The sequence below is a fragment of the Pipistrellus kuhlii genome, unplaced genomic scaffold (assembly GCF_014108245.1).
Source record: "Pipistrellus kuhlii isolate mPipKuh1 unplaced genomic scaffold, mPipKuh1.p scaffold_m20_p_7, whole genome shotgun sequence".
Taxonomy (NCBI): Eukaryota; Metazoa; Chordata; class Mammalia; order Chiroptera; family Vespertilionidae; genus Pipistrellus; species Pipistrellus kuhlii.
The window spans coordinates 46867513-46892720 of NW_023425573.1; the positions used below are offsets into that span (position 1 = coordinate 46867513).

General features: G+C 35.6%; 1 protein-coding gene across 8 annotated transcripts in view; it reads right to left on the bottom strand.

Annotated features, from left to right (window-relative positions):
* Nucleotides 1–25208, bottom strand: part of TANK (TRAF family member associated NFKB activator) — a 77609-nt gene that overhangs the window by 13991 nt on the left and 38410 nt on the right. For 4 of the 8 annotated variants that reach the window (XM_036421088.2, XM_036421086.2, XM_036421087.2 and 1 more), the window contains 2 exons: nucleotides 13841–13952; nucleotides 12514–12632 (listed from right to left, as the gene is read on the bottom strand). In XM_036421088.2, coding sequence (XP_036276981.1) covers nucleotides 12514–12632; nucleotides 13841–13952 — 231 coding nt within the window. Of the gene's footprint in view, nucleotides 1–12513; nucleotides 12688–13840; nucleotides 13953–18418; nucleotides 18524–25208 lie in introns of all 8 variants that reach the window. The other 4 variants (XM_036421093.2, XM_045575771.1, XM_036421092.2 and 1 more) reach the window with 3 other exon arrangements.

The window sequence follows — 25208 nt, forward strand, 5'->3', positions numbered from 1 at the left end:
TCTCCTTTCTGCTAGGGAACGCCAGCCAGGCACTCAGCCTCCCCTCCTCTCTGGCTCCATCCTCTCCCCACTCGCACACCATGTCTCCGTACCTTAGGCTTTTACAGCTCCTTTGATTTTCTTTTTGGTTTTCTCTTTCCTTCTAGTTGTAGAATTTCCAGTCAGTCAACTTTCCTGTAGTTTTGGATAATGTCCATTTTGTATTTTAGCTGTATTTTTTGAAATTGTTGTGTGAGGCTGCAGTTAGGTGTCTACCTTTGCCTCCATCTTTGTTTCTTCCACTCTGAGGAATTTTTACTGTTCTTTGGGGTTAGAAATACAGCTCTGCTTACTATTATTTTGGACGAAAAGTATTACTGATTGTTCTAAACAATGTATTGCTCCTTTTATAATTAACACCAAATAAATCTGTTGATTTATTTCAAGTAAAAATTTTAAGTCCCCAATACCCCAAGAAAAATATTTTTAAAAGGCACCTTTTGACATGTTAATTCCGAGAGAGAGAGAGAGAGAGAGAGAGAGAGAGAGAGAGAGAGAGGGAGAGAGAGAAAGGGAGAAAGAAAAGACAAGTAGGGTTAATCTAGAATGTAGTATTTTCCATTGACACAATTTTCTCTAAATGATCATATTTTTTTTTAAAGGATTTAGGATTAGTATAGTAAATGGCAACTCTAACACTTTTTCAGAAACTTAGAATTTCTTTTCAATGCTAAATTATCTTAATGAAGATGTCTCAGTTTGTTGAGCATCCTAGAGAGGAAGTACACATTAGAAGAGATAACTTGTATTTTCCTTTCTACTTTCAATATTATATAAATGGATTCTGCATTGCAGAAAGTTGAAGTCATTACAACTTCAAATAAGAAAGCAAAGGAGAGCCCTAACCAGTGTGACTCAGTGGATAGAGCACTGGCCTTTGAACTGAAGGGTCCCAGGTTCGATTCCGGTCAAGGGCATGTACCTTGGTTTTAGTCACATCCCCAGTGGAGGGGGGGGCGGTGAGCAGGAGGCAGTTCATTGATCTTTCTAACTATCCTTCTCCCTTCCTCTCTGAAAAAAAAATTTTTTTTTACATATATATATTAAAAAAAGAAAGAAAGAAAGAAAGAAAGAAAGGGAAAGAACCAAAATGGCAGCATAGGTAAACACCCGTAGTTGCTGTGTCTTGCAACCACATCAAAATTACAACTAAAAGAACAACTATCATCCAGAACCACAGGAAAGCTGGCTGAGTGGAAGTACTAAACCAGAGAGGTAAAGAAGAAAGCTCATTGAGTCTGGTAGGAGGTGAGAGGTGTGGAATGGGCTGGCACTCAGGTGCACTGCTCTTTTAATCGGGAGAGAGATACAAGCTCCTGCTTGCTCTGAACTCCAGTTCTGGGCGAGACTCTGGGTGACCCAGCCACATATGGGAGAAAATGGACTGTCTAGCATTGTGGCAGGGATGTGAGGGTCGCTTTCTTTCAGATGAAGGTGCTTGAAACGATCATTGTTCCTGTGCTGGAACCTCCCCGGTGCAGGGCTGACTGGCAGCCATTGCTGTTTGCTCCACCCTGGAGATTCCTGGACACCTCTCTATACCCAATTTAAAACCCCACCCAAGCTGTGTACAGTAGCTTTTGCATATGAATGGCCTGTCTTTTCTGAACCTAAAACAAGTACCAGCTGGATCAGGGAGCTCTAAAGATATCAAAAGAAGGCCCAATGCTGAACCAGCACCAGCCTGCCTTGCTTCATAGCTGGGCCTCGTCTGGGCAGTTCCAAACCCCATACAAAGAGGAGGAATCTGCAGATCTCTCTGTAGCTCCTGCTGGGTGGTCCCAGGCAGTGGCTGACTTTGCACTTCCTTGGAGATCCATGAGCTGATATACCCAGTGGTCACAGTGAGAACATACTGGATTACAACTCTACATCCATAAGTGACACAGTCAAGGGGTAGACTCAGTGAGTACCAAAGCCCCTCTGAAGCAAGTTCTGCTCCACAAGGAGGTCTCCTGCACAGCAGCTCTTCCATTGTAGACACAACTGGTTCTCACAGCCAATTGGCTGGAGGTCAATTTCTCCCAGTAATACCAATAGCAATCAAGGCTTAACTACAACAAGACTGTGCAAACAGCCCACAAAGGGATGCACCAACAGTGCCCACCTCAGGTGATTGGGGAAGCTGAGCCACTGGGCCCTATAGGACACCTATTACATAAGGCCACTCTATAAACTCAAGGAGACTTAGCAGCTAACCAATACATAGAAACAAACACATGAAAGCAGCCAAAATGCAGAGACAAAGAAACATGTCACAAATAAAACAAATGGAAGAAAGCAAAATACTGGATATAGAGTTCAAAACCATGGTTATATGGTTACTCAAGAGTCTTCTAGAAACCTCCGAGGAACTCCCTGAAATCTTCAAGGATCTTAGTGAGAATGCAAAAAAAAAAAAAAAAAAAAAAAAAAAAAAAAAAAAAAAAAAAAAAAAAGGAAAAGGACCAATCAGAAATTAAGCACACAATGACTGAAATAAAGAATAATATACAGAGATTCCACAGACTAGAGGATCCCAAGGATCAAGTCAGAGATTTGAAATTTGAGGAAGCAAAAAAGACCCAACTGGAAAAGCAAAAAGAAATAAGAATCCAAAAATATTAAGTATAAGGAGCCTCTGGGACAACTTCAAGTGTACCAACATACAAATTATGGGGGTGCCAGAAGAAGAGACAGAGGGCAAGATATTGAAAACCTATTTGAAGAAATAATGACAGAAAACTTCCCCCACCTGGTGAAAGAAATAGACTTACAAGTCCAGGAAGCTCAGAGAACCCCAATCAAGAAGAATCCAAAGAGGACCACACTAAGACACATCATAATTAAAATGCCAAGGGCAAAAGACAAAGAGAGAATCTTAAAAGCAGCAAGAGAAAAGCATAGGCAAATTGTCCAGGATGTCATCACAGTAACAGTAATGACCAGCAGGCTGCCTGAGTAACCAGGTCAGCAGGGGGGTTAGTGAGGGATGACCAAACGACTCAATGGCAGGCTATGTGGGGTAACCAGGCCAGCAGGGGGGGTAGTTAGAGGCAATCAGGCCAGCAGGCAGAGGAAGTTAGGAGAGATCAGGCTGGCAGGAGGGGCAGTTAGGGGCAATCAGGCTGGCAGGCAGGTGAGCAGTTAGGAGCCAGTGATTCTGGATTGTGAGAGGGATTTGGGCCTAAACCGGCAGTCAGACATCTCCCAAAGAGTCCCAGATTGATGAGAGTGCAGGCTGGACTGAGGCTCCCTGCCCCCTCCCCCCCCCAGCCCGTGCACAAATTTCATGCATTGGGCCTCTAGTGAAAATATAAAATGCTCTTGCAGGTTGCTATGCTATGAAAAATAAAGACATTTCCCTCTGATCTAGGAGTCTTGTGTCGTCTTCTAGCATCCATTGAGCAGTAACTCACTTATTAGCTTGTCATTTAGTAAAACCAAATCTAGACCCTGAAACTACTGTCATAATACCATTAAATGTTACTTGGGCTCCTCCTCCCCCCCCCCCTTTTTTTTTACTGTGTTGGCATTCATACTCTCAGTTAAAAAAGAAAAAAAGGCAATTTCACCTAATAATGTCCTTGATGAGCCTATAAAAATGTCTTGAATTTTATTCCCCAGTTAACCTCTTATTAATATTGTATGACAAAATAGGAAATATACACAAGTGCCTTTGTTTCACAGTGAAGCACAAGGGTTGTCTTGGGGAAAGCACTAGTGTAATTTTGCATTACAAAAGGAATGAGTCACTTTTTTTTTTTTTTTTAATGGAATGCCATTTTTACTTGAAAAAATAGGCAAGCTATGGTTAGGCAGGTATTTTCTAAAAGGCAAATGAATTTAGACTCTGACTTAAAAAAAAACCCAAACACAACTGAAAAGATTTGCTGTCCATAAGAAAATTTAAGTTTTCATGTGAAAATTAAAATTATGGATAACGTGTATCCATTACAATAAACTTGACAACTGCCTAATATTTAAAAGACTTTTCTGAAAAGATCAGTGATTATGTTAAATGTGATTTTTAAATATATCCTACAATAAATCAATATTTGGAAGATTTACATAGTTCAGTGAACCAGTATTTTCCAAATGACTAAATTCATGATGCTACAAAATCATGTATAGGTAAAAGATACATTCAAAGTACAAGATAAACCAATGGTTTTTAATATAGCCATAAAGTCCATTAGTTTCCATTGTTATACTACTGTTAACATTTAAGAAACTACTATTCATCAAGTTTTGAAACTGTATCAAAGAAGAATATCTAACAATTCTACAAGGGTTATTAAAATACTCTTCCCTTTCCCAACTATATATCTGTGTGAGGCCAAAATTTCTTCATATAATTTAACAACAACAACAACAAAACAGACACACCAATCCCCTCCCCTTCCTAAAAATACAAAATATTACAACAGATCAATGCTGAAGCATTTCGTAACAATGAAAACCAAATATTTTAAATTTTGATGATTTTTAGGATGAAAGATTATGGCATATTAATAAGAGAAACCAGGTTGTTTTGAGGGCTAGTCCTAACCTACTGAGGCTGAGAACAGCCTTTTATGCCTTGGTCGAGAGAAATCTGGGCTGAATAAAATATACAAGATCTTTTTTGTAGGCTCTGGAACAGAGTAGAAAAAAAGAAAAAGAAAATTGGGATATGTGAAAAGGGAATAATTGGGGGAACTAAGGGGAGAAAAGCCATACATACTAAAGATACTCAAATTTGCTTAGAAACCCAGGAAGAGATTTAAAAACTAATATACCACTTCTCATTGTCTTCTCCCCTCAAAAAACCTGAAATGATGTATTGAATTAAAAAACACCAAAAACCAAAAACCAAAAACAGAGATCCAGAACACGAATGGGTTAGAATGAATTAATAATTAATATTTGGAAACAAAATTTCTGCAGAAGAAAGTATTAAAATGCTTTGGATCTCAGTATTTAAATTTTTTTTAATTGATTTTTTACAGAGAGGAAGAGAGAGGGATAGAGAGCTAGAAACATCGATGAAAGAGAAACATCGACCAGCTGCCTCCTGCACACCCCTCACTGGGGATGTGCCCACAACCAATGTACATGCCCTTGACCGGAATCGAACCTGGGACCCTTCAGTCCACAGACCGACGCTCTATCCACTGAGCACAACCGGTTTCGGCAGTATTTTTTTTCTTATTGTGACATATTTATTATGACACTTTGGAAAAAAACTTTGAACTTTAAGCAATGAACTGCTTGAAGGTAATTATTTTTCCTTCTAATTATTCTACCAGAGAGTCTATAAACAAAAGACTAGTTTCCAAAGAGGAGTACTATAGAAGTGTTATATACAAAAAGATGGTTATATTTGATACAGTATCTAGAAATCTGATAGAGGGAACGGGATATTTGCTCTGACTGAGATGGCAAAGTGCCCCTTTTACCCCCCACACACATACACATACACACACACACACACACACACACACACACACACACAGAGACACACAGGTTTTCTCCAACTTTCTGCAAGCCCCAGCCTAGATTAACATTGCCAATGCAGAGTGGGCACAGCACCATTTTTACTGAATAAAAAAATGATGAATAGAAAGAATCAAATATTAAAGAACTATAGGAACTTTTTTTTTATTTACAAAGTTGAGTAATGAACTTAAGTCATCAAATTTATTTCAAGTTCCTTTCTTATAAAATGCACTGTGTTTAAATGATGTAAACCAGACCTGAGTTTCTCACAGAAACCACTTAGTAATTATATATCTTGACTAATGGTCTGATTTCCAACCTTTGTTCAAATGATGAAAAACAAAATTTTCATAAACCTATATACGGTATTTTATTTTAAAACCTTTACAATGTATATAAAACCACGTATCTTATATAGCAACTTAACAAATAAATATAATTTGAGAGACTTGCAATAGAGAAAAGAGTGTTGAGAAAAGCCTTGGGGCCCTAAAATTCAGACGGAGATCACTAAATGAGAGCTGCTACTAAGTCTAGAGTCTATGAAATACCAACAGTTCAAGGATGGGGATGCCATCTAAAACCTAGACTTGTGAGGCCAGTATTTTATAAGCCACAGAGGCCAGAAAGCAGAACAGAGTTCGAGTTCATACACTGTTGCTGAACTGTTAAACATAACACATCACAGACAAATGTCTCTCACTGAAGAACTGTCTAACACAAAAAAGTTGGGAGCACCGTCTCCTCTGAAGCCCTGATTATGTCACTTAAAAAGTAAATGAAATTGCTCTTTCAAAATCCTCTGTTTTGGCTTTCAGTAAAGATGATGCTCTCTAATCATATTTAAAGTAGCCTGGAATAATTTTGGTTCTTGTCTGGAAATCACTTTTTTTTCCATTAAAATTTTGCAGACAATTTAAATTTACATATATATGCACACATGACCAAGTAATAATTTATTTTATTTTCCCTACTTGAACTAAATGTTGACCCCTGCTCAAGCCTACCTTCAGCTCACTGAACGTTTTAATTTTGTCATACAATTAGGACTTCACATTGTATAAAATGCTTGTTAATTGGTTTAGGTCTGAAATCTGTTTCTCCAATCAATTTGTAGCTCCTTAAAGGGGATGCATCATCTCTTACTTCTTTTTATTTTTGTATTCCTGTCATTGACTAGCAAGAGTAGGCAAATAGGAAGGGTTCAATAAATACTTCTTGTATAAGTGACTGGCAGGTACATTTTTTTTTTTTTGCATTACTATGATCTTTTATTTTTTGGCAGGTGAATTTTTATACATTAGTTTTCTTCAAACGTTAAAGTGTCTATATTATTTGCAATTGCCAGGTATAGCACATTTCCTTATGTTAGTCAGCGTTGAAGGCAACTCTACAGCTACCTTCACTGTTGTAGTAATCTAAACCCACAAAATCTTTCCTCAAAGCTACCACATACTTGCTGAGAGCACATTAGAAATTTGCCTACTTTCTAACTGGTAACTTAAAGTAACAATTACATTCTTCATATTTTAAAAGTTTTGCATAAAGCATACAACTCAGATAGAGAAGGACATATATGAAGAATAAATTAGAAATACATATAGAAAAACCAGAAATGAAACTGAGTATCAGCTCTTTGGACACATGAACACATAATCTCTATTTAACAGAAAAAGTTCAAATACACTCATTCTATATTTACTTTGTGTCTTGGGTCCTAGAAGCTGAAAAAATCTTTACAATGTTTTATAATATCTATTTGAGTTATTAAAACAAGATTTTAAGTCAGAGGGCAGGGACAATATCTCTTTTTTCTTCTAGTGGCTGACAGTGTCAGGGACACAGCAGTTGAGAATTACTGAATAAATGAGTAAAGAAAATTGACCAGATCACCATTTTTTAAAATGTATTCTATATTATTACTCTCTACATATTTTATTGTATTCAAACACATTAGACTTTTGTATAATTGCCACAAAAATAAAAAAATGTGGCCAAAAGATGAGGGCGGACAGTTTTGTCAAGCCTTAGGGCATCAAGTATAGTATTTAGTTTGACAAATTAAGTGATTCCCAGAAGAGATATTATAAAAACACTTTATTTTTTAAAAAATATTTCAATTGATTTTTTAGAGAGAGAGGGGAAAGGAGAGGGAGAGAAGATAGAAACATTGATGGGATGCCTCCTGAACAACCCCTACTGGGGATCAAGCATATTGGTTGCTAGTTCAGGAATTGAACTAGCAACCAACCTTTTGGTGCATGGGATGATGCTCAATCCACTGAGCCATGCTGGCTGTGTAAAAATAACTTATTTCTAAGATCATACAAATGACCCAGTATGGTACAATTCTAATTTTAAAAAAGCAAATTAAACAATGCCAATGTGTATTTACATTAAATACAAAATGTTATTTAAATAACTGCTATCATGACGCATGTTACTATCTCTGACAATGGTGTTCTACAAATAAGAGACAATAGTTTTTGGCAGAAAAAAATAGTTTTTGCCAGAATAAGTATATGTATTTTAGTATTATTTGATTTTATCTATATAAATATTTTTAATTTTTAAAATTGGTTATAAATATAATTAATAATAACATTAACAGTTTCTTCTCTAAAGCACTGTTCAGCTAATCTCCTCTGGTAAGGTTATTTCATATTAGAATTTTTGAAATTGTTAAGATGATAAACCATGATATTTCTTTCTTGAGATTAATAATGATAGATTCAGGAAGTTGAATTCATTACTAAATTCTGCCAACTTCCTTTTCCTTTCATTAATATTTATCATATGGTAAATTAAGTACTAGTCTCCCTCCACTCCACTGTGGCCTGGTGACTCAGTTCATTGGAGCATTGTACCACACACCAAAAAGTTATGCGTTTGATCCCTGGTCTGGGCACATACAGGAAGCAACCAATTGATGTTTCTCTCTCCCATTAGTTTCTCTCTCTCTCTCTCTCAAAATCAATAAAAACATATCCTTGGGTGAGGATTAAAAAAAATACTAGTCCCCCAACATACCTTTGATCTTTGGTACTCTCTTCTATACTACCACAATCTACAATCCCAATGATGCTTTAAAAATATATCTATCTTCCTTTCAAGGGGTAGAACTTATTTCCTTGCCTCTGGAGCACTTAGTGACTTATTTCTAATGAACAGAATAAAGTGGAAGGGAAGGTTATGTGATTTTAAAGACCAGACCACAGAAAACACTGTGGTCTTTTCCTTGTTCTCTTTCTCTTGGATATCTTACTTTTTTACAATACTTAAAGGAAGTTAGCTACCAGGTTGTAAATAGAGATTCACATTCCAGGTCTCCTAATAACAGTCACGTGAGTGAGCCGCCTGGAAGTAGATCCTCCAACCATAGTCAAGCCTTCAGATAACTAAGCCTTTGCCCACATCCTGACTTCGATCATATGAGATCTGGAATCAGGACCACCAGGCTAAGTCTCCAAATTTCTGACGCATAGAAACTGAGATAACAAGTATTTGTTGTTTTAAGCTGTTAAGTTTTGGGTTAAATCTGGGATACTTACTCTAACATATGATATGATATATAATACAATGTCCCCTTTCCAAAATCAGATCTTATCAAGAAAGACTGTGCAACCTGCCATGGTATACAAGAGTTGAAAGGTTTTCCATTAAACTGAATACTTCTCTAAAGTTTTTAAACTGCAAGCACCCAATGATACAGGCTCTGTTGTCTTGATTTTATACCTTCTTAGGAGTTAAAGAATTATTACATGCTATTTGTATAGGATTCATATGAACAGAAAGTAAACTATAAATTTTGTGCTTTCAAATAAAATTTTATTTTAAAGGGCCTCTTTCCCCTTCAACTTATCCCTCTTTCCTCTAGTTTCATTTTCCAAAGAGACAATAATTGCCATTTGCCATAATGTCCATGGGTCTTCCCCCCTCTCAAATATTCTAACCAAATCCTAAACAAAATAATCTGAAGAAAACAAATCCTCAAGCCACCCACCAAACAGGCAGAGGAAAGGACTGTGGGTGGTTAGTAGGAGCTTCCTTCTGTTACTAGCTCAGTGATGATATAGCCAGCTCTCAACATTTAATAAATCTAACTTATTCATTCTTTTATGTATTTCCTCTTCTCTTTTAATCCCTTATATATCTAGTGTGCATTAGTATTTTGGTTCTAGATATATAAAGAAAGATGAGAAAGCTAAAATATTAGTTGCTTTTTATTTTTACTAAATGGTTACAATATAAGATTAAATAGATGAGATATTAAAGGTATTAAATATGTGGTGTCACATAAATCTTTCCCCTTTTAGTAATGATAATTAAGAGAACTCACTAAATTTAGATTATTTCTTACATGAAGCTTTATGTTATTTCCTCTTATTGTCTGTCCACAAATAGTTACAACTGATGCACTATCAGTAATTCTTTGAAAATAAGTTACCTCTGACATGATTTGTTACTTATGGTTAATTCCAGCATAGGGGTGTGTGTGTGTGTGTGTGTGTGTGTGTGTGTGTATATATATAAATATAAATATAAACATAAACATAAACATAAACATATATATATATGAACTGGGAGATACTATAGAGAATTTCTCATTCTAAAATTTTTATTTATAGAAAATTATTAAAATCAGATTTCTCAGATTTGGTGTTAAATATATATATATTTAAAAAATTCTGAAGAAGGTTCCCTTTGAACACTATTGACTGAAAACTAAATCTAAAACTTTCATAAATAATGACCAATTTAAAATAAACTAGATTATTAACATATTTTAGAGTCTTTCACATCATCTCTTATGTTTTAACCAAGACTACTACTTAAAAATATCTTTTACAGGCCAAGGCCAGTTTGGCTCAATGGATAGAGTGTCAGCTTGGGGACTGAAGGGTCCTGGGTTCGATTCTGGTCAAGGGCATGTACCTGGGTTGAGGGCACATCCCCAGTAGGAGGTGTGCAAGAGGCAGCTGATCGATGTTTCTCTCTCATCGATGTTTCTAACTCTCTATCCCTCTCTCTTCCTCTCTGTAAAAAATCAATAAAATATATTTAAAAAATAAATAAATAAATAAATAATATCTTTTACATAGTTTGAACTAGAGATATTTTACCATCTTCAAAGAAATGTAATAACCGAAATAAAAATAATAATTTTGATTAAAAAATAATGGTAAGTAATGAAATTTAGAAGTCTTTGAAATAGGAAAAGGATTGTAAATATTATTAACTTAAGCACTAAATTTATGTCAGCATTTATAATTCATTGACTTATAATGTACTATAATAAACCAAATCATAAAATTGTATCTTAAAAGTCAGAATCATTGTTTCTAAATTTTGTCTCTTACAAAAGAAACCTAAACAAATGCTAGTGCCATTGTTTCTCATGTTTTTCAGCATCTTTAGATAAATGGAAACTGAAGTGAAGGTAAAGTGATTCAAATAAAAAAATGATTCTGAACTTAAAAAAAAAATATGAACTGGGAGATACTATAGGGAATTTCTCATTCTAAAATTTTTATTTATAGAAAATTATTAAAATCAGATTTCTCAGATTTGGTGTTAAATAAAAACAAGATAGTTTCAGTTATGGGATAAGTAAAAGAATAACCCTGACACACAAAGCTAAAATCTACATAATTAAAAGGAAAGAAAGATAGTGCTCTTTACTTAATTGATATTGTGAATATTACATGTCCTCATATGTTAGAAGATCCCATTTTATTCAAAAGCTGTCTCATCCCACCAAAACCCAACTCACTTCATTTAAAAAATTCATTTTTTAAACATAAAATTTCAATGATTCAGGAAATACATGGATAATAATATATAACTATATATCCACTACCTTGACTTAACAAGTGTTAACATTTTGTCATGTTTGTTTCAGATCTTTTCTTTTTTTTTTGTTAATATATTTTTTATTGATTTCAGACAGAAAGGGAGAGGGAGAGAGAGATAGAAACATCAATGATGAGAGAGAATCATTGATCGGCTATCTTGTGACCTCCTGGTTCATAGGTCGATGTTCAACCACTGAGCCACGCCAGCTGGGTGATATCTTTTTTTTTTTTTTAAAGAAAAGTTATACATACAACTGAAGCTTCCTTATTGTCTTCCCAAAGTCACACTCTCTTTTCTCATGGACTATAGAAGTGGTCATTTTTTTAAAAAAAGATGTGCACCCTTCTTATACTTTTACTACCTATTTGTGTTTTTAGAAATAATTATCATAACGTTTTATATGTTAAAAAATTTACATAAATTATTCATGCTTTGTCATTTTGTAGTTTCCATTTTTATTCAACATTTCTTTTGAAATCTAGGCATATTAATATATAAATTAAGTTTATTATACATTTTCTAAAGTGTTTTATTGTAAAGATATACCATTCTGCTATTGATGGATGATTAAATTGTTTCTAACCAACACAGCATGCACATACTTGTACCTGTCTCCTTGCAGATATGAAATAGTCTTTCCTATCCTGCTTCAATGAAGATGTTTGTTTAAGCTGATGATGTGGCTCCTCCCCCCCCTCCCCTTATTTTTAACTGAAGCACAGGCAATTGATAAAAAACAAACCCAGAATGCTATTCATTAATTCGGAATCATAGTGTCTTACTATCTACCTTTGCATAATTTTTTATTTCTTTGTTAAATGCCTGAAAAGAGAATACCAGAAAATATGAAACCTAAGCCTTTTTTTACTTGGAAATGGTACTTCTATTGAGGATCATGTAAGTCATTTATTTGTATATATAGAGGTTCTGTTTAGAATTTAGTGATGAATCTACCTTAGGAAAATAAAATGCAAGATATGTATGTATCAGCATTTGAATGCTGTTTTTTGCAGAAGCAATGTTATGGTTGAAAAGAATCTTGCCAATATTCTCCCCTGTTCCTGACTACCCAAGTTATGATAGAATACTGACTAATTTAGAAAAACCGTGCAACCGGATTTCTCATTTCTTTAAGGAATAAGCCAGCAGTGCAATTACCTTTGATTCTTTTTCTTTTGGTATTCCTGATTTTACTTTATCAAGTGGCTGTTTAAGGGTCAAATTATTCTTCCTTGCTTCACTGTCTTCAAGCAGGGGCATACAGCAATAACTGTTATCTGTAAAACAAAACCCTCTTGGACATAAGTAGGAAACTCTTGTTTTTGATAGTACCCGAAAATGTAAACAGAATACAAATCCAAACCGCTAATTTTAAAGAGTAAAGACTTTGACAATTCAGATTTGCTGATTTTGATTTTGGCATATTTTCTTTCTATCTATCTATCTATCTATCTATCTATATATTTTTTTCTTCCTCATTTCCACTAAACATACAAAATCCTTATTCTACTTAATCAATAGTGTGAAAAATATGTAGAATTTATATAAGTTGTATTTTCAGGTATGCATTTCTTGTTTAAGATACTCATTTGTATAATTATTCCATGCTTATTATAGGAAAATTACAAAATACGGACATGCCAAAAAAAAAAAAATAAAAGCTGCCGATAATTTTTTTAAATATATATTTTAAATATATTTTATTGAGTTTTTACAGATAGGAAGAGAGAGGGATAAAGAGTTAGAAACATTGATGAGAGAGAATCATCAATCAGCTGCCTCTTGCACAGCCCCTACTGGGGATGTGCCCGCAACCAAGATACATGCCCTTGACCGTAATGAAACCTGGGACCTTTCAGTCTGCAGGCTGACGCTCTATCCACTGAGCCAAACTGGTTTCAGCAGCTGCTGATAATTTTTATTATCTGAGAATTATTCCTGGTTTATATTTTAGAAGATTTTCATATATATGTATATAAATTCATGTGAGAATTTTTTTGTGGCATAAATAAAATATTTATTTTTTTATCTTGTTTAGCTCATTTTGCTATATATCTTAAGTACATGTCATGTTAATAAGTTGATCTATTATCATCACTTTTCTTGACTACATAGCTGTTCCTTATATGGATGATTGTAATTTAACTGTTGGACATTTCTTTATTTCTAGTTTTTCATTATTAGAAATGCTATCATGAGCATCCTTATATACAGATTTTTAAGAACTTGAACAAGTATTATCTTATAATATATTCTTAGACCTTAAAAAGCTTTTGCTACTAATTGGCAAATTGTCCTCTTGGAAGTTTTATCAACTTAAGAGTTCCACCATATAGGACACAAGAATACCCATTTTCCCATTGATTGAAAGTGTTCACTTCTTAAATAAACATATGTAAATCAGAGAAACAAAATAGAAAAACGCGACTTCCACCTTTTTCTAAAAGTGGTTCAAGAAACACAAAAAAAATTAGCATGAGCATACCTTCACTGGAATTCACAAGAAGTAACTGTGATTTTAGCTTGTCAATAATAGTTTGCTGACGGGACAGCTGTTCCTGTTGCTCACGTATTCTCTGCTCATAGTTTTCAGTCTGCTGACATAAAAACCAGTTAGCTTGATATTTACTGACAGATATATACATATATTTACTGTCTATTAATAATTATATATAGATAAGAGTTGCCTATATTGCTATTTCCCAGGTATTGTGAATTTATTTATGAGCTAAAAATTGGCTCCAGCAATGTACTTGTAATCATTACAAACATCTGTGATTTGAAACACTTTACAATTTAAAATAATCTTAAAAGGAAATTTCAATTAAGAGTTCAACAGATGGTTTCTAGCCTTTCAGTTAGGATAAAATTATAATTTACAATTTTATCCTAATGATAACAAAGAAAGGCATAAATAAAATGATGTTATATTAAAGTTTTCTACAAAATACCCACTAACTTAAAAAAGGTAAGATTTTATGTCTTTTTAGTAATCACACTTTTGAACTTATTCTTAGGGACAAAATAAAAAGAAAGTGAGTATAACTAAAACATTTTGAAAACTGAAGGGACACATAAAAATTACAAAATCCCATTGATCACAAACTTCCTTTTTAAAAGTTTTAAGAACTCAAGAACACAGCTAATTTTTAGTGGATATCTTAAATACCTCAATTTCCCTTGTATTTTTAATCCATCTCTTTGCTATCTTATCTAATAAAACAGTAATATGCAAATTAACCATTCCTACAATATACCACAAGACACGCCCGCCAGCCAATCAGAGCGAGTATGCAAATTAACCCCAACCAAGATGGCCATGGCCGCAGAGAACAGGAGGGAGGCTTGGGTTTCCCAGGCAATGAAAGAAGCCAAGCTTTCTGCCTGCCCTAGCCAGCCTAAGCCTCCACTCAAGGTTACAAAGTTTCAACTGTAGAAGGTAAATAAATTCCAGATACCAGGGCCTCTGCTTGGGTCCCCAGGGGGTGTGGCCAGCCTGCAAACCACCACAGCCCCACACCCAGGCCACCCCACGCCCCAAGGGAACCCTCACCCTTATTCGGGACACCCTTCAGGGCAAACCAGCCAGCCTCTCACCGGTGCACCAGGCCTCTATCCTATCTAAGTAAGGATAATAAAAGAGTAATATGCAGATTGACCATCACTCCAACACACAAGATCAAGATAGCTGCGCCCATGTGGTCAAAGATCCTGCCCTCATGTGGACATAAGATGGCCACCACAAGATGGCCAGCAGGGGAGGGAAGTTGGGAGGGACCAGGCTGGCAAGGGAGGGCAGTTGTGGGTGATCAGGCAAGCAAGGGAGGGCAGTTGGGAGGCACCAGGCCTGTAAGGGAGGGCAGTTGGGGGTGGTCAACTCTACAGGGGAGGGCAGTTAGGGGTGACGAGGCCAGCAGAGGAGAGAAGTTGGGGGCAAACAGGCTGGCAGGGGAGCAGTTAGACATCAATTAGGCTGGCAGGCAGAAGTGGTTAGGAGCAATCAGGAAGACAGGCAGCAGAGCAGTTGGGAGCCAGCAGTCCTAGATTGTGAGAGGGATGTCCAAGATTGGAGAGGGTGCAGTTTGGGCTGAGGGACAATACCCCACCCCCCATGCACAAATTTTATGCACTGGGCCTCTAGTCATATTATAATGCTCTGAGAATTAAGCAATGAAAGAAGAAACAATCTGCAGATTCAGATACTGTAAACCTTCAAGCAAATTTAAAGATGTTGCATATCCATTGCCAAATTAGTACAAAGTCTTAAAAATATATCACATAAAAGTAATAGAGAAAATTTTTTTTAAAGTTTTTTTTTTTTTTAGGGGGAGGGGAAAGAACAACATGAAGTGGGGATGGGAGGAAAGAGGAGAGGTGCAGAAGGGAAGGATAAGGAGGGGAGTAATAGAGAATTTTTTTTTTTTTTTTTTTTTTTTTTTTTTTTTTTACCAATTTCTATCACCAGAGGAACCAATAAATGACTAAATTATAAATTCCTTGAAATGTGAGATGGGGTCCTAATAATCTCATAATGTCCCTTCAACATTTGTCCCTTAAATATTTGATTTTGAGCTGATTCTTAACCAAAGTTCAAAATCAGTAAAGCTCTATTGTTTTCAGACACTAATAAGCCTAAAGTTCCTTATAAATTATACAGTTATTCCTAAATTCCCAAAATAAGTTAGCTTAAGAAATTAAAGCAAAAATAAAACCAAAATTTTCCAAGGGAAAATTCTATAATTCACTTTAAACATAACTGACAGAGCTGACAAATAAACCAAGTGATGTGCATGCTGCCTGAGAGTAGTCTTATATAAACTGATACTTCCATAGAGCTCTGCAAGGTAACGTATACATAGGACGAATTCAGTACATACTTATTGAAAAAAAAATTAAGGAAATAATCCAAGTTTAAAAAATCCAAGTAAATTTCATTATAAATAGAAGAACCAGTCTTGTGAGTCCACGTGGACCATATATCCTATGAGGATCTGTACTGAACCACAGATACCAAAATTCAGTCTAAGGCCAGGCTTCCTAGGACAAGGTATCTTATTCCTACACTAGAGGTCCAGTGCACTGATTCATGCACCGGTGGGGTCCCTTGGCCTGGCAGCCTGACCTGCGGGGATTGAGCAGAAACCGGCTCTCCAATATCCCCTAAGGGGTTCTGGATTGCAGACCAGACCGAGGGACCACACAGGTGCACCACTGGGACTGTAGGAGGGCTCCAGGGTGTGTCAGGCCCATCTTGCTCAGTCCTGATCAGGGCCAGCTGGGGAGGAACTGCAGGAGGTTGGCTGGCCAGGGGGAAACCGCAGGTGGGCTCCAGGGCATGTCCAGCCCATCTCGCCCAGTCCTGATCAGCAGGACCCCAGCAGCAAGCTAACCTACCAGTCGGAGTGTCTGCCCCCAGTGATCAGTGCGAATCATAGAGACTGGTCAACTAGTGACTGGTTGGACAGTTAGCATATTAGGCATTTATATATAATAAATGCCTAATATGCTAATTCTGTAATAACTTAAATTTACCTGGGCTACACACAGCCACCAAGGCTGAGGAATTGGAGAACAAGTTGATGTTAGTTTTCTTTATTTATTTCTGTGTATTTAGAACTTTCTCCAAAGAACTCAAAGCTCATCATAAACATTGACCAATATTTACCCATTCTTTTATTTTATTTTGATAGGTATGTACATTCTATCCAGATATTAAATAACCAGTACAAAAACTTAGCAAATTAGAGACAGGCCCAACCCATTCTCTATTATATTCTTCATCTTAATGAAAAACCAATTGACCTGTATTTTTCTTTGGAACCAACTCAGAAAGCCTCTGCCAGGTAATTTTCATCTTCTAGACTCTGGCTTAAAAACCTACTTTAGTACATCTGAACATAACTTATTATAATAAATAAATAATGTTGAAAATGGATTCATTAGCTTAGGTAAATTAACAGATCAACAACTACTTCAAAATGAAGTTTTGAATTATTTCTTAAGCTACTTAATAAAGTACTTTATAAATGCAAGCAAATCGTGTAATAATTTAAAAACTAAAACTTTCTAGTATAGCAGGGATACAGAATAGCAATGGCTCACTGCTCTTTCCACATACTTACATTATAGAAATTATAGTATTCTAGTCTAATTGTCCATATACCCAATTTCCCTTTAAACTATGACTCCTCAAGGGCAAAGACTATTTAGTCCTGATATCTCCACAGTATAGCAGAGTGTCTGGCACATACAGAGATGCTCAGTAAACATTACTTGAACAAATAAACAACTTAAGCAGTTAAAGAAGTATCAGAGAAATAGATATGCTTTCACAAGTGACCTCAAAGAAAGGACAACAAGCATTGCTTATATTTCTGTAAGGGAAACAGGAACAATGGAGACAAGGTCAGCAGGTGAATAAGACAAAAGGAAGTTAAGTTTGAGAAAATGGATGCAAATGATAGGCAATGTCTGAAGATTTTTCTTTTTTAAAAAAGGGGAAGCTTAAACCATCAGGAAAAAACCCTACTAATTTGAGAAGAGAAAATACACAATATTCAGGAAATAGTAAAACACAGACACACACACAAACTGGCCACAAGGCTGTGAGAGGGAAACTCCAGAGAATATTATGTCAAGTTGCAAAATAATAATAGAATCCAGTTTATTTGCAATGCTTGGAAACAGGGGGGAAAAAAAAAAGGGTGTTTTTTTAAATTAAATGCTTTTGTTTAATGAACAGATCTGAATGAAATTATAACCTGAAAAGTCCTTTTAAAAGGTTAGATAATTATTGCACTGTCACAGTATTTAAAAAGAAAACCAATTACAAAGCAAGTGCATTCCAGCACTACCAAAGACCCCATAAAACAGAAAAATCACTAACAACCGCATTGAAAATGTACAACAGCAATGTCTTGTCAACACTTCTGTACAGAGCACAGACATGACAGCTAAAACAGACAGAAGAGAAGATGCTTTTGACAGCCAGTGTGTGTGAATGATTCTTTGAGTCAGATGGCAGCAACAAGTTACCAACTAAGAGATCTGCATGACAACTAACCATCCATCTGTATCAAATACCATCTGGCCAAGATGACTCTGGCTTCTGTGTATTTGACACTCCTTCCAATTCTAAAGACTAGCAAAACAAGTGGTCTACCAGCATCTAAAGAGGCAAAACAGGTTCTTAGGTACTTGTATTATAATGCACTTTGTATTCTTTCTTAGTGTTCAAAAAGTTAAAACAATGGTGATCACACATAGTATATATCTTAAATTTATTAAAAATGGCTGGCCAAACAAACTCTCAACTATCAAATCAAAAGCTTACCTTAAGAAATGTCCCTTTATCTAGGCAAAATTTGAATATATCTTCAAAACTATGGCAGCGTATTTTCCATAATTTTGGACATATAGCTACATAAGTTTGTATGAGTTTCATAAATATTGAAATAGAGTTTTATAAATTAAATTTTTTCTATTAGACACTGAAAATTCTCATTTTTCATATTTCCCAAAGCATTTATTCCTAGATGAAGAAAAAAAAATCTAGTGTCCTTAAGTTATTTATAATACTGTAAATAGATCAAACATAAGTTATCTCTCCTTGAACATAATCTCTTCTCATCCTCAAGAATCTCAACATTCTGAAAAATACCACTGTTTTCCTCTAAGTATTAAAAAAAAAGAAATTTAACAAATGCTGAATGAATTTAAAAAATAGTCTTAATTTAAAAACCTTTTAACTGTACCAAAATTAACAAAGAGAACAAAAGCTTTATTGAAAGATTTGACTGTCTACCACAAATGCTTTCAATAGGGAGCTGCAGAGTTCATGAAGGAAGATAATTGAATATTATCCCAATTAGACACAAACTAATTGTCGTATCTTCACACTTTGGTAAACTAAACATCAACTTCAATTTTAAGTAAAAAGAAAAAAAAAAGAGATTGTATAGGATAAATAACTCAGGATCCTGGTTTACACAGCTCACTCTTCACTCACTCTCTGCTATATTCTCTTATAACTAGGCAGAAGTCCTGTCCTCACCAATATCAAGATTTATCTAGGCTGGAGCTACAATTTAACAAATCAGATTATTAGGTGATGGTGTTGCCATCAGTTTCACAGCATGTCAAATGATAAAGTAAGACAAACTATTTTTATTTTATAATTCTGTGTTTTGGTCCTGATTAATTTACTTATTCTCTTTGAGCCTTGTTTTTTTTCTCTTTGGAAATGAAAATAATGTTTATCTGAAGCACTGAAGGAGAGTGCATGTATAAGATATCAGGCACATAATAAGCTCCTTGTAAACATTAATTCCTTTCCTTTAATAATGAGTAAGGTATCTACATAACATCTATTACCATAGCCTATAATGCACACATCTATTAACTAAAGCTCTGATTGCCAGTGAACACTGGCAATTTTAACCAGACTAACCCCATGCTCTAAGCCATTTTTTTTCCAGTCTTTCTTCTAGATCAGTGGTCGGCAAACTCATTAGTCAACAGAGCCAAATATCAACAGTACAACTACTTAAGTTTCTTTTGAAAGCCAAATTTTTAAAATTTCTTCTAACGCCACTTCTTCAAAATAGACTCGTCCATGCCATGGTATTTTGTGGAAGAGCCACACTCAAGGGGCCAAAGAGCCACAGTTTGCCAACCACGGTTCTAGATCATTGTAACCTATACTTCAGAAGTTGTTTTTTGTTTTGTTTTTTTTTTAGAAATCAGAGTGGTATCTCCATTGAATAAAAAACATTCTATCAAGTAAAAACAACAAAAACTCTGGTTGTTCAAAGCTTCCAAAGAAAGCTCATAAAGCCTATAAAAATAGGCTAAGATGTTGGTGACAGGATGTAAGCTGACAAGGTCCTTGCATCTGAGGGGGCTAGCAGGGCTGGCCCCCTACCCAAACAGTTTTCCCAGACTTGTTTGGATGGCGATTATCAGTAGAATGAGAGCAAACTTTAATGGCTTGCCAAGAAGTCTGTAACTATTTACTGAGATTTACTGTACTAAGAATTTGTCCTTCAGTTCTATCTCTCCTTTAGAGATTTAAGAGGAACAAAGAATACATTCCTCTGGACAGACCTCCTAATTAGTGCCTTGTGTCTAAAAAGCATTACGCAGTAAATAAACTTGCTACAGTTCTTCGATGACTTGTAGTCCTCCTGACTCCACTCTTTTGTCTCTCTTTCTTTTCTCAATTCCCACCTCCCTACCTCAGCCAAGTTCAACTTGCCAGGCAGGCCCCCCGCACTAAGATGATAAGGAATAATTAATGGCTGTTAATAATATAAAAACAGCATGTTTATTGGGGAAAAAATGCAAACAACAAAATGTCCATCATCACCACCACAACAAAAAGCCAAATATGTATAAAGTAAAGAGTGGCAGCCTTTTCCTTTAAAAAAAAAAAAATTATTGATTTTTTACAGAGAGAAAGAGAGAGGGATAGAGTTAGAAACACCGATGAGAAAGAATCATCGATCAGCTGCCTCTTGCACCCCCCCCCCCCACCAGGGATGTTCCCACAACCAAGGTACATGCCCTTGACCAGAATTGAACCTGGGACTTTACAGTCCGTAGGCCGACGCTCTATCCACTGAGCCAAACCGGTTTCGGTGGTAGCCTTTTCCTTTTATTTGCTTTCCATTCCTCCTCAGAGGTAATTCTGCTGACACTTTGGTATGTACCCTTACAGAACTCCTGTGTACATGTACACATATTTCACTTTTTAAAAAATACAAATTGTTCTGTAATTAAATTTTTCAACAACACATTATCCTCATATGATCATTTCGCTGAATATTTACTATACACCAAAATCAGAGAGTTACATATTCTTTATATCTCATTTATTCCTTATACTAACCTTCTGAGGAGGTTACAGATACGAAAACTGAGGCAAAGAGGTATAAAATAACATGCCCAAAGTTTCTAAGTAGGTAGTAGAGATGGGATTTGAATCTAGGTTTGCCTGACCACAAAATCCAAGCCCCTAAATAACCATTATGGCATATCATGTGAGTATACCAGTATCTAGCTCTATTGAGGTCCTCTGTTTACTATATATTATACTTTCCCCTTAGACAATCTCATTCCCAGTGGCCGGTTATATGCAAGACTCAAATTACTCCTTCTAGTCCAGACTTTTCCTCTGACCTCCAGATCTATGTGGCCAGGTGCTACTGGAAAAGCATTTCAAATGTTACTTATTCAAAATTAATGATTGCCCTCCCTCCAACCACCTTACTGTGCCCCGACCACGCCCTGCTGCCTGCAAAATTAGGTCCTTTGCTAGTATTCCTTCTTTCAGTATCTGGCACCACTGTCTATACAGAGAGTATAACTATACTTGACATCTATACTTGTTCTATAGCCAATCCATTATTGTCAATTTTAATTTTAAATATTTATCCAGTCTATCCCTTTTTTCAACTTCAATGTAGCCATTACAAGTTTATTAAATATATCAGTCAATACATTCTCTTCACACTAGTTACTGTGTTCTTTGAAAAATGCAAATCTAACCACAATACCCAACCTCCGCCTTCCACCCCTAAATCTTAAATGGTTTCTTATTGCTCTTAGAATAAAGAGCCAAAAGTTCTCAATATAGCCTCTAAAACTACATAGTTTTGCCGCTGGCTCTTCTCACTGCACTATTTCCCATATATTTTCAGTTCTTTCAGGCCAAAGGGTCTTTATAACACAGGTCCTTATACCTAAAAAGCACCACCATCCTGAACCGAGCCCTTTCAAAAATCACTTCATAAAGATTATCTTCTCTGATCTCTTAGATTAGGTGAAGTAGACATTCTAATAGCAGTTTACCTTTCTTCCTGATACTTATCAGACGTTGAATCTTTACATTTCTGAGATTGTTTGACTAGTCCAGCGTTTTTCAACCGCTGTTCCGCAGCACAATGTTGCCTGGTGTGCCGTAGGTGCAGACAAGACAAGAATTTTATAATTTTTCACTATTTTGTTTACTTAATATTTCATAATAAAGTAATTATAAAATACTTTCTTTGTGTTTATTTGATTCCTATTCAAGAGAATTACTTTATATATAGTCAATATAGGCACAGAGTTAAATTTTTTAACATTTTCTAATGGTGGTGTGCCTCGTGATTTTTTTCATGAAACAAGTGTGCCTTTGCCCAAAAAAGGTTGAAAAACACTGAACTAGTCTCTGCTTTGCTAGACTGTGCCAACATTCCACAATGTAGGGAACATGTCTGCTTCTCATTGCAGACCCAATACTTAGAGCAGTTCCTGTTATATTGAGTAAAGTGCTCAAAATAGTTTTGAATAAATATCAGAATTTTAATTTTTCTAATTATTAATGGATTTTCTTGAACCTAGCATAACTGTCTAAAAGTTTTGACAGGGCATATTTCTGGAAATGAAAACCTGGAACAAAAGATACATTTTAAATTCTGATAGGTGCAAATGAGTCTATGGCAAAGCACTAACAGTGCAATAGAAGAAGTAAGGCATTGATTAGAAACAGCCAGAAGCACGCTTATTCTAATATCAGTAATTTCAGGAGAAAAAACAGAGTGAACTGTTCTGTTCCCACCAATACTTTACACAGAGAAATATGTTTTTTGGGAACACAGAAAGGAAAAAAGGGTGGTAAACAATGAGATAATTTACATCTTAAGTAAAAGGGATTAAAAAATAACATAAACCTCTAAAAGTTTGTAAAACATGTTTTAAAATGATTGCATGAAAGCATAAAATGCCTTTTTATAGGTACTATTTTTTTTTTTAATGCCTAATGGTATAGAAAAGAGAAAAACAGTATTTAGGAGTCATAAATATACTTGATGATCAATAGTAGTGTGAGAGATCATCCTTTAAAACTTAAGTGAGGTAATTTAGGATACATAGAAAGGCAACTTATAAAACTCTTCACTCCTTTGAAATGGTACAAATGAGAAAAAAGAATGGGTATGTAAGTTCAGGTCTGACATCAATTTAATGTGCCTTCCAAATGGAAATGAGATAGTTGAGTCTAGAGCTCAGAGCCCTCTGTACCTGTTAAACACTAACTCTCCATTCTCTTCCCCTAGCCTCTAGAGCACATGTGTCAAACACAAGGCCCGCGGGCCAAATCCGTCCCGCCAGGCCTTGCAATGTGGCCCGCACCGCGCTGTCATCACTGCACTCCGCTGCGTTTCCATCACAATGACAGTTTATGACTGTTCAGTAAATCATTCGGCCTGCAAGTTAGGCTGGATTTTAGATTTTGGCCCCTTCTCTGATTGAGTTCGACACCCCTACTCTAGAGACTACCATATTTTCTGTCTCTATGGATTAGATTACTCTCAGTATCTCAGAAAAGTAGAATCATCTTTTGTTGTGAGTCTTATTTCACTTAACATAATATCTGAAAGGTACATATTTTGTACCATGTGTCAGACTTACTTCCTTTTAAAGGCTGAATAATATTTGATTGTATTATATGTATATATAGCATTTTGTTCATCCAAAAATTCTGTTAAGATGGTATTACCTTGACTGATTTTGTATGTTAACCATCCTTGCATTACAGGAATAAATCTGATTTGGTCAAGATATGTAATGTTTGTAATATATGCTGCTGAATTAGGTTTGCTAGTATTTTGTTGAGGATTTTTACATCAACACCTGTAAAGGATATTAGTTTAGTTCTCTTTTCTTGTACTGGTTTTATTTGGCTTTGGTATCAGGGTAATGCTGGCTCAAAGAATGAGTTAGGAAGTGTTCTATCCTAATCAATTTTTTTTGGAGAATTTGAAAAGGATTGGTATTAATTCTTATTTAAAGGTTTAGTAGAATTCATCAGAGAAACATCTAGGTCCTGGACTTTCTTTGTTGGGAACTTTTTGATTACTGTTTCAATCTCTTAGTTTTTTTATTTTTCATGATTTAGTCTTGGCAGCTTGAGTGTTTTTAGCAATTTGATCAAAGTTATTGTGATTCATAGATATTTCCTTTTCATCAGCATTGAGCCAAGATCCTCTACCAGCGAAAAGATTATGACTTACTGAAGGCTCAGATGAATTTAGTGATAAATCTGATGTGTTACTCTGTGCAAGTTTAAGGTGAATAGCATGTTATTTTGATACATGTATATATTATAATAAACATTGTAGTGTTATCACATTACATAATTATAGCAAAATGTTATTGTCTATATTCATTTTATTGTTCATTAGATCTCTGTCTTATTTATTACTTGTTTGTACCCTTATTTACCATTTAACCTTAAACACCATCAATCTTCGCCCCCCCGCCCCCCCCTCCCCCCCCCCCCCCCCCGCCATCCCCTGGTTACCACCATATAACTGTTGTGTGTTTTTTTTTTATAAGTATGACTTTTTCAGATTTTACATATAAGTGGTACATGATAACCCTTCTAATTTCTGGCCACTACTCCCTCTTATCTGCAAACTTCTTTTCTTTTCTTTTCTCTTTTTTAATATATTTTATTGATCTTTTTTTGCCCCCCTCCCTCCCTCACACGTACCCTTCCTCCCCAGAGTTTTATGTCCATTGGTTGTACTTATATGCATGTATACAAGTCCTTTGGTTGATCTATTGTATTATCTCCCCCAGAGCTTCCTCCCCTCTCCACTGTTATTTGACAGTCTGCTTGTTGCTTTACTGTCTCTATATCTATCTTTTGGTTCATCAGTTTATTTTCATTTACAGCTATTTCTTTCCCTTTTGTTCCCTCTAGTTCTCAGAGGAATAGATGTTTCTCTTGTTCACAGTAAATTCCTTAACCAGGCGTCCTCAAACTTTTTAAAGTGGGGGCCAGATCACGGTCCCTCAGAGAGCTG